The 11,319-nt window shown below is 38.1% G+C and overlaps 1 protein-coding gene across 1 annotated transcript in view; it reads right to left on the bottom strand.

Annotated features, from left to right (window-relative positions):
• Positions 1-3,656: 3,656 nt before the first annotated feature.
• LOC120781553 overlaps positions 3,657-11,319 on the bottom strand; it is a 12,612-nt gene continuing 4,949 nt past the window's right edge. Inside the window, exon 2 of the mRNA XM_040113785.1 lies at positions 3,657-4,277. Within this exon, the coding sequence (XP_039969719.1) occupies positions 3,657-4,277 (621 nt within the window). The remainder of the gene's footprint in view (positions 4,278-11,319) is intronic.

Genomic DNA, 11,319 nt, shown 5'->3' on the forward strand with positions numbered 1-11,319 from the left:
ATGGTTTTGCTAATAGTATGAAGTATGTTACGTATTATGTATATGTGTATATATATACATATATATAAATATATTTATTTACATATTTATATTATACTTTTATTTATATGTATTATATATTTTTTGTATATATGTTTTTATTTGTTCATCATTAATCGCGTTCATTAGGGTTTTAGTTTGTATGGACGAATTGTAAAGCAGAATTAATTATTGATTAATTTTATTTATGCGCTTGTGTTCGCGTGGTTTCAGTAACCGGTTCTTCGGTGTTTGGAAGGAAACACAATTTCACTAGTAGGTCAGTTTGTGTTCGTACATCTACTACTCATATATGACCATCTCGTCCCCAATGTACTTTCTCAATGCGGCCTAGTCGCCATTCGGTTGGGGGAAGGTATTCGCCCTGTATGATGATGCAATCTCTTGTACTGGGTTCCTTCTATATCGTTTTCCATCGATATCTCTTATGGAGATCTTTAAGATAGTCCTCCTTCCATCTGTGGCTTAATTCGTGTTGGAGAATCTTGATTATTTCCAATCGATGTATTAAAGTGAGTGAGTCTCCATCTGTCTCAGGTATGACAAGAAGAGGATCTCCTCTGAGGAAGTGTCCAGGTGTAAGAGCTGTGAAATCGGAGGGATCTTGCGGGAGTGGAGATATATGTCTTAAATTTAATACGGCTTCGATCCGAGTGAGTAATGTAGTAAACTCCTCATAATTGAATTTATGATTATCAGCCGTTTTCTTTAAATGTTACTTAAAGCTTTTTACTGCTGATTCCCAAAGTCCGCCCATGTGTGGAGAACATGGGGGTATAAACTGCCAATCGATCTCTTGGGGTGCATATTTTCTAACAATTTCAGGATAGACTTCTTTCATGAAGTTTATAAACTTTTTCTCTGTAGTTCTTTGCGCTCCGATAAAGTTTTACTCATTGTCGGTCATAATACCACATAATGCCACATACCCTTTTCTAAATAAAGAAGACCTTAACATCGAGGCCTTTACCTGGAAAGGTCCAGCAAAATCAACCCCAGTAATAGTAAAGGGTAGAGCATAATTGCAGCGTTCAGGTGGTAAAGCAGCCATGATCTGCGTACGCATTTAATGTTTGTACAAGGTACATTGTTTACACATAAAAATCGTCTTTTTAATTTGTGGCTTTAGTCGCGGTATATAAAACTTTTGTCGGACCATATGTTGCATCAAGCGATGCTCACCACGCAGTGTAAGCTGGTGGAGACATGCTAGAAATAGGTAAGTAAAACTGATTTCTCTGGAATAATGATGGGGTGTCGTTATAACTAAGGCTGGAGTTCGCTAATCTTCCATTTGCCCTTATTAATCATTTAGTGTCCAAGAATGGGTTTAGGACGAGAAGTGAGCTTCCCTTTTCGAGTGGTCGCTCTTCAAGCAACTTTGATTTCACTCGATTAGCGAGATATGTACAAGAAACTTAGTAGGGGGCGGGGCCACGCCGACTTTTCCAAAAAAATTACGTCCAAATAAACGAACGGACGGACGGACAGACAGACATCCGGATTTCAACAACTTACAACTAAGCGAAAAAACATCAAGATAAGTAAAAAATCTAAAAGGTCATAAAAAAAAACTGACACATACGAACGCCAAACCCTTTGAGGGTTTTACTATACTGACCTAGTACCATCACCCTAACTTGGAATTTCTCACCCCCCAGATTAGCTGTTGTACTGTGTTATTGGCGAAAGCCATCCTGCGGGGTCGAAAAATTTTTCCACCGAGGAAAGTATTTGGCGTTTTGTAATGGCGGACATTGCAGATATTGACTCAATTGTATATGAAAATTGATCTGTTATCGCATTCCATTGAATCCCTAAGGTTTTTGTTGTACTGGCCGTTTCAAATTTAAGGAAATCTGTATCTAATAAGTCTTCCTTTTTTATGTTTTTTATTATTTCGGGATGATTTGATGTCATTTTCTTTAAAGGGAATTCCGCTGAATTTAGTGCTTTGATCACTTGACATAGTGATTCGCACGCTAATGACAGACTGTGGCTACCTGATAGAATATAATCAACGTATGTTTGTGTTTGTAACACAGAAGTTGCTAAGGGCAAATTTGTTTCACACGTTTTTGCCAATTATTGCAGTGTCCTGATCGCTAAATAGGGTGCGCAATTGATGCCAAAGGTGACGGTTTTAAGCTTGTAGTCGCTGGTTGGACTATTACTTGATTTGCGGAAGACAATACGCTAAAAATCTTGGTCATCATTGTGTACTAGAGTTTGGGTGCACATTTTCTCTACATCCCCATTAAAAACATATTTAAACACGCGCCAATTTAGTGTTAACAACATGAGAGCTGGTTGTAAGGTTGGGCCAGTGTATCGTACGTCATTGATTGATTTGCGTGAGCTCGTATACTTTGAGGCATTGAAAACCACTCGTACTTTTGTTGAGAGTTTATCAGGTCGTATTACCCCGTGATGTGGCATATAAAAAGATAAATAACTACCTTTAGATACTTTTTCATATGGTACAGCTTCTTCCTCATATATTGAGGTCTAAATATTCGTCCATCACATTATCATATGCTGATTTAAGCTCACTTTTCTTAATCAGGCTTTCTCCCAATCTTATAATTGCTGGACTGCTGATATTCTAGAGTGGCCTAGAGCTATGGTTTCAGTAAAAGTTGATTTGAATGGTAGTCGCACAACACAACGACCATGTTCGTTTCTTGTTGTTGTGGACTTGTAATAGGCTTCGCAAGCCTGGTGTTCTTCTGAAAGTTGAGTAGTCTGAGGTAATTCTTCTACTTCCCGGATTTTTTTGAGTCGATTATTTAAATATTCGTTTGAAATATTTTCAACTTCAGTTGTGAAAGAATTAATTTTTTCTGTGACTTGGCCACTTAATATCCAACCAAAGAATGTATTTTGGGCTAACAATTTATTGGATATTTTTTCGATACCTTCAAAAATTATTTGAGGTATTAAGTCACTACCTAATAACAAATCGATTTGTGATGGGGTATGGAAGTGGGGATCTGCTAATTTGAGTTATGAGCATTTTTCCCATTGCTTTTTATTTACTTCACAGCTTGGAAACAAATTTTTGAGTTGCGGCAGAACGATGGCTTGTGCATCTATTCTTATATCCGCGTGTTTTAATCACTGCCCGCTGGACTTACCACTTGTGCCAAATAGTGTGTTTTAAAATAAAATCACCGATTTCACTTTCACAATTTGCATAAACACTTTTATTTAAGAATAGAAATACGCCTTCTAATGGCCGTATAGAGGGGGTTCTGGACACGTTAATTTCACAATTGTATTGATCAAAAATTATTAAAATTCTTATATTCACAAAATGATGTGTCTAAATGATGGAGATCGGCATAAATGGCGATAAATAGCGGCGTGTGGCGAAAAGACGACGTGCATTCAGTAATGGACGAATCAATACTGGCTTGTGTAAAAGCGGACCCTTTTTCAGTAGAGTGATATGGTGTGTGATTTAGTGTGTGGATCCTGCGCTCGCGCGTGTGGGTGGTGTGGTGTGGAGTGTGGTGATGTCAAGGTGAGTGTGCGTGTTAGTGATGGGTGTAGGTGCGGTGTGGGGCAGGCGACTAAGGCTCATTTAGCCATCCCGGCCCCCCTAGGCGAATATTTCAGCCTAGAATCCTTTGAAGCTGCTGCAGAGTGGCTACGACGCTGCTGAGGCCTGAGGTGCGACGCGGACGCGGTCGTTGTTGCTGGCGTCGTGTGGACGCCCCATTATGTGGCCGCCGGGCACAGGAGGATGATGGCCCTATGGTTCGACGGGGCCGTGCATCCCGGCGTAATGGCGGTCGTTGTACTGCGCCGCGGTTGCGGCCGGCAGGAGGTTGGCTGGTGTCATTCCCAGGTGCACGGTGCAACATAGTGTGATGCGGACGCATACAAATTTGGCAGAGATTGCCGGATGTACACTCGTGAGTTTGGTGGACAGGCGTCAGGCAATTGAGACAATGGCCGTGCGCCTGCACGACCAACTGGCGTTGTTGAGGTGGCAATCCCTTAAAAATGACGCATTGTGGCAGCCGGTGGGGTCGACGACATAGGGGACATCTACGGCGTTGTGGGTCAGCGACAAGCGTGGGTGTTGACGGCAATGCGGCCGTTCCACTCCGAGGCACCGTTGGGGTGGTTGTTCGGGGCGCTGCAACTGGGGCAGCCGCTTGGCGTGGCCCATTGACAGCCGAACGAGTGGTTGGTGTCGGGGCTGCTGGCATGTCTGCATCCATATTGATCTGTTTGGAAGAGGGTTAATTAGAATTTGGTTGCATATAGGACATATGAGCATGGCTGCCAAGTTATGCGGCATGAGTGGGTCGTTAGATTAATCGACTACTTTTGTGAGTGATTTTAAATATATATGTATATGTGTATTTATCTAAATTTTTATTTTATTTTGTTTTTATATTCGGTTTATTTTAGCGGTTTGTCGGTTTTCGTTTTGCGGTTATCGGCGATCGGTAGGAAGCATAGCTTGACGAGCGGTCTTGTTAATTTTCCGGATTGCGTACGGAGATCGACTACGCGAATATGGTATAGGGTACACTAGAATAAATGTAATCATTATAATTACCTATTTGGTGGAATTTGTAAAGAAAAAGCAGACCGTACTAACTTAAAAACAAGTTTGCAAGACCGATATAAAGCAGAGCCGATCCTAAAGCAGAAAAATCATTTATTAATGATATTTCATGATAACTCTAACAGTCCAAAACATTAGAAGAAAACCTTCCATTCGTAACCAAAATATTAGAGAGAAGCGGTTAAGCTGGTTTAAAAATAAACTTAACTGGACGCAAACCAAGTGAAAATCTGTAATGCTTTCCGACGAGTCAAAGTTTAATCTTATTGCACCTGATGTCAAGCAGTTCGTCGCAGACATGGTGAAGGATTCGCAGAAAATTGCATTCTTCCTACAGTAAAACATTCATCCTATATAATGGTATGCTTGCTCAGTGAACGTTAAGAAATTTACAAATATAACGGAGTGGGTGTAACCCAGCTTTGGTGTCCCTAACCTAAAATATTTATCCCTATTGTAGAGAATAATTCTGCATCTTTCTATCGCACTCGCTCGGTAAGTTTGGCAATGAAGATTTTTTACTACCGTCTTTTTTTAAGTTAATTCGTTCATTTTGATATTTGATATTAAAAAATTAAAGGATGATTTGGGTATTATTTCATTGTAAAATATTAATGTCATCACTATAAGTTTGAAAAAAGTTCACTATTATTGAAGAGACTGAATTCAACAATGTAAGTTTTGATAATTTTGCATATACATTCCTAAATGATATTTAAAAAAAATGTTTTTTGGCTAAATTGGACCGTCCTTTCGAATGTTGATTAGGTTTTATCAAAAACACATGCCTACGAGTGGTACATAACCTTTAAAGACGGTCGAGAGATCGTTGAAGATATGCATCGTTCTGGACCTTTGGCCTCTTCAGCTGACGAAAATATTAAACAAGTGAAGGTATGGATATGATAAGTGTTAGAGAGATGGCAAGAGAGCTCAACATCTCTTGCGAGACTGTTCGAATGATTTTGGTGGATATTTTGGGTATGAAACGCGTTCTTGCTCGACTCGCTCCGATAAAGCTAATTTTTTTTTTTTCAAAACGCAATAAACACCAACGACCAACTATCGTATTCACCAGATTTGGCTCCGTGTGGGTTTTTCTTGCTTCCCAAACTGGAATTGCCGCATCGTGGGACCCGTTTTCAATCGATCGAAGATATAAAAGAAAATCCGCTTAAGGATTATTAATTTTTGATAACAAATCTATTAACATCAAATGCATTTCAATACAGTTCACTTATACATATTCTACCAGCGTACCATACCCATTGCTTACGTTTCTTTTCACCATATTATTTGAAAAATATTTTTATGACAGTCTCTGGCCGAATACCAAAATGGTCCGTCCTGACAAACAAAGTAATTAAGTTGTAATTATTTAATTTAGTGGCTTGAGAAAATACTGACAAAAATATAAGAACTATTTTCGAAATAATGATACTCGGCAATTTGACGAATTCCCTAGAGATATGTAGGTACATATACGAAATACGAACCTGAAGAGTAGAAGATTTTGGAAAAAACGGTGTGTATAAACTATTTGGAAGAAGATATTAATTTACAAAGCAAAATTGCTAAAATCGATTAAGAGACTTTGAAGACTGTTTTATTCCGTCAAATTGGAAGGTTCCGTAAAACTAGAGTTAAATAGGCGTCAGCCCTTGCAGAGTGAAATAGTTAATTTCAGTATAATATTTGGAAATGTAAACTATAATAAAATTGTCTCCAGTTCCAAAATAACAAGCACAATTTTTTTGCTTTTTAACTCGACATCCAAAAAAAATCGTGTTAATAATTATAAGTGATTATAATCATGCGGTAATTACATGATACTGTGAATAAATTTAAAAAATGTATTTGATGGAAGGACAAGTTGCGTAAATAGTTTTGTGTTATGTTATGTCAAGGTCATGTGACATTTATTCCGTTTTTTTAAAGCGAATTTTAATTTAGAGGGTAGAACTAACGGACTGAAAACTGATATTTTGCAAAGTATTGAAAAATGGTTAAGAAATTTATTTAAATTACCTTCACAGACTTTCACTTACAATAGTAGATTTATGCGACCAAAGTAAACGGAGAAGGCTTACTTGGAAAGGTATCATTTAATGAATTAACCTACATAACACGTGTAAAGGAAAGTACTTATAGGACTGCAGATGCGCCACAGAGTACACAAGATTTTACTTCAACGCCTCCTTGCTACCATAATTGAGAATACTTAACTAATCTGCCAAAAAAGAAATACCTATAAATAAATATTCTACTACGGAAGCTCTTCGATTATTTGTTGATACTATTTTACAACATGTCCGGGAATCTTCCAAGAGGGGATGACTATTTACCCATGTTTTTTACATCTCCAAAAGGTCAAGGAGTGTTTCCCCAAGACTTTCATAGCAGTAAAGTAAACAGGATTTAGGGCCAAACTTCAAGGACTGTTATTATCAATAGAATATCTCAATTGGAAAAAGAGGGCCTCGATTTAATTTCAAAGTAAGACTGTGATGTGTCGATGTCGATGCAATGTAAATAAAAATGTCTAAATTATAACAAAAGTGACGCCAATATTTTGTCGAGATTGCTCGTGCTTGTGATATTGATTGTCTCAACTTATGAACTAATCAAACAGATTATATGGCAAAATCCAAATTCTGTGAGACTCTGTCAATATATCCAAAAACATTTATTCATAAGACAAAATGTGTGACAAAAGGAAAAATTGCTTACTTAGAAGAACAAGACACTATACTAAACACTTGTTTATCATTAAATTGAATTTATCGTATAAGATACCACTAAAAGGTGACAAGCGCGATAGAAAAATGAAAAATAAATAATGAAGAAAGCTGAATAGCACATTCAAATTCGATTGAAAGAAAAAATGGGTTTAAAAACCTTTTCTAAGTTATTCCAAGTAGCCAACGTCAGAAATTATTCTAGAATGGAGTGTACCAGATATCTCCTAAATAGATTACTATTAATTATTGAGATGCACCAAGGAAAAGAAAAATTAAATAAAAAATAAAAAATTAGACTCGAATTTTATTATTCAGCTAAAAGTGTTAAATCGTAATTATTTCTCTTATATTAAAAAAACAAATAAACAAGATTATATGTGTATCAGTTTTAAATATTTCAAGTTTATTCAAATTTTTATTTTTATGTTTAATAAATAAATATATTTGGGAAAATCATTTCTAATTTTTGATGGGATATATAAAATATATAGCCCGATAAGGTGAGTCTATTATGCCTAGATATTTACATTAAAAGAAAGCATCGGTGCTTTATTTGATATTATAACGGATTTACTCAATAAATCGTCTACGTTGAAGCTCTAGCTAGACTACAATCACTGAATTGTTAAATATAAATATAAAATTATATTAATCCGGTGGAAGAAGCGTATGTTAGTATTCTGACTATAGTTTTCAATTTAATAACAAATCTGCAATTTGCACGGAAAAGTACTTTCTATACATTTAATTAATTTAAGGATATTTTTTATAATGTGTAATAATTAACAAGACATCGTATTCTAACATCGCAAATACGTTTGTTTTGAATTAAAAGTATACAAGTATACACAGCAAATGTAAAATTTGTTTACACCACTGGAATTTTCTCACCTCTTCTCAACACAAAGGAAAAAGTTACTGATTGGCAAACAGCCAATATGATATACTATAAACGTTTGCTATCAAAGTTATGAGATGTATCCAATAAAACCATATGTAAATGCATTGAAGGCATACCTGGTACTGAAAGTTCCAAAAAGTTGCTTTATAAACAATTAAACATCAAATTCAGTACATTAGAAGAACATTTAAAAATATGTTGTTCAATAAATAAATTGGTTTATAAATATAATTTAATATGAAATAAATTAAAGTACAGTCTTTGGCTATCTCTCTCATTGGGCGAACCTGTTTGCTTGACTACGGTTATTTTTTGTGCCTTACGCTATATTTTCGTAATTCTGATTACATACATATGTATATGAACGTGCTCGTGCTTTTGATATGATTTGATCATCTGCAGCAAATTCGAACAAAACACTTTTCAAATACTCTTACTTTGCAGTGCATAAAAGCTTAGAATCAATAAGCAAGAAAAGTTATTAATCTTTACAAATACCACGAAGAAATCAAAGTATAATGGCGCACAATGCGAATTAGGTGTAAAAATTGCCAGCTTTTCTTCTTCTTAATTGGCGTAGACACCACTTACGCGATTATACCGAGTTAACAACAGCGCGCCAGTCATTTCTTCTTTTCGCTACGTGGCGCCAATTGGATATTCCAAGCGCAGCCAGGTCCTTCTTCACCTGGTCCTTCCAACGGAGTGGAGGTCTTCCTCTTCCTCTGCTTCCCCCGGCGAGTACTGCATCGAATACTCTCAGAGCTGGAGTGTTTTCGTCTATTCGGACAACATGACCTAGCCAACGTAGCCGCTGTCTTTTAATTCGCTGAACTATGTCAATGTCGTCGTATATCTCATACAGCTCATCGTTCCATCGAAAGCGATATTCGCCGTGGACAATGCGCAAAGGACCATAAATCTTTCGCAGTCTGTTTTCTCTCCGCTGCGACACGGCACTCCTCGTCGTACCAGCTGCATTTTCCGAAGACCAATGATTTCGGAAGCAGAAGACCAATGAGTTCGGAGTTTGAAATGCCGTCCCACAGTTCCCTTATACCGAGTTGTTGACAAGTGCTCTTAGAGAGCAGGAGTGCAAGCCGAGTAGCAAATCGTTCGGCTGTCTGTTGTGATTGCAGCTTCTCGACGTCGAACCTTCCTTAGGTTTGTTGACGTGTGCTTTTTGCTGCACAGAGGCGGGTGCGAATCTTGGCTGCACAAAGATAGTGGTCCGAGTCGATGTTAGGATCTCAGAGCGTACGCACATCTAGAACACTGGAGACGTGTCTTCCGTCTATCACAACATGATCCATCTGGTTTTTGGCTTTTCGATACGGAGACAGCCAGGTAGGTTGATGTGTTTTCTTGTGCTGGAATCTAGTACCACAGATAACCATAATTCGGGCCCCGGCGAAGTCGATCAACCTCAACCCCTTTGGGGATGTTTCGTCGTGGAGGCTGAATTTACCGACCGTAGTGCCAAAGATACCTTCTTTGCCCACCCTGGCGTTAAAGTCGCCAAGCATGATTTTGACATCGTGGCGGGGGCAGCTCCCACAGGCGCGCTCCAAGCGCTCATAGAAGGCATTTTTGGTCACATCGTCATTCTGTTCCGTCGGGGCGTGGGCGCAAATCAGCGATATGTTGAAAAACCTCGCTTTGATGCGGATTGTGGCTAGACGTTCATTCAACGGAGTGAATGATAGTACTCGGCGACGGAGTCTCTCTCCCACCACGAATACCACACCAAACTTGCGCTCCTTTATATGGCCACTGTAGTAAATGCCACAAGGACCTACTTGTCTCTGTCCTTGTCCAGTCCATCGCATTTCTTGGACGGCGGTGATGTCAGCCTTTATTTTCACGAGGACATCAACCAGCTGGACAGCGGCACCTTCCTAATTAAGGGACCGTGCATTCCAGATGCATGCCCTAATATCGTAGTCCTTATTTCTTTTGCCATGGTCGTCATCAAAAGGGGGGGGTTTCTCTTCCAAAGCTGTTGGTAGTATTTCAGTTTTTTAAGTGGCGTGTCTCAAACCCAGCGCACAACCCTATGTAGGGGATGTTTCGCCTTCTCACTTTAGCTCGCCTTCGAACGGATGTTCTTAGGCTATCCAGAGGATACTTAGTCAAAGACCGGAAGTCGTGAGCTGCTTGAGTCATATGTAAGAGAATCGTTTCTGGTCCCTCCCAAGTGAATGGCGATCAGAGAACTTTCCTCACTTGCGTGAACTTCTACACATGACTCCATCCTCCGTTGCCAGCCTTTACTCATTCCAAAAATATCCACAACCGATTCTCTAAGCAACCAAACTCACTTTCTCTGTACAGACAAATTCAATCTCTCTTCGCAGACAAAATCTCACATTATGTAACTATCACATTTGACGATGAAGATCAATAATTCTCATAATTCCTCCCCATTTTTTTTTTTAATTTTAAATATCTCCAATAAAATATGAACGGATTCTACAACAATTGCTGCACCCAAACAATACGCTGCCTATATCTCCAACTTAACACCAAATCATACTAATCTACATATACATAGAATATCTTATATTGGCGGAATACTGGACGGTTCCCCTACGCATTTTTCTTCACGAATGTACTTAGATTTTGTCACCTGTTCTTCTGCTATTGCCCCCAAACGAAAGAGCCAAAACTTAACTGATCCATACTGATTACTTCTCCATTATAATTCAATCTAATAAAATTAAAAAGCTAATACAGGGTTTCGAAAAAATATTAAAGCTAAAAGGGCTTGCTTACAAAAACTCACCGAAGCTATCTATTATAAGTCAATTAAGATTTTGTCAAAGCTTACCACTGGTGGGGGGAAATGAAATGAGAAATCTTTCATTCTGAATTTTATTTTCATTACTTACATGTGTATATACTACTTTAGAAAAATATCTTAAATAACTAAATATATGTGTATGTGTGTATGTTTGTATGTACTGCAGCATATTGTTTATGTTAAGGACGAATCGTTACATCCGATAACGTATCACTTTCACGTAAAAGCCTGTATTTCGTATTATGACATA

This window comes from Bactrocera tryoni, unplaced genomic scaffold (genome assembly GCF_016617805.1).
Source record: "Bactrocera tryoni isolate S06 unplaced genomic scaffold, CSIRO_BtryS06_freeze2 scaffold_7, whole genome shotgun sequence".
Classification (NCBI taxonomy): Eukaryota; Metazoa; Arthropoda; class Insecta; order Diptera; family Tephritidae; genus Bactrocera; species Bactrocera tryoni.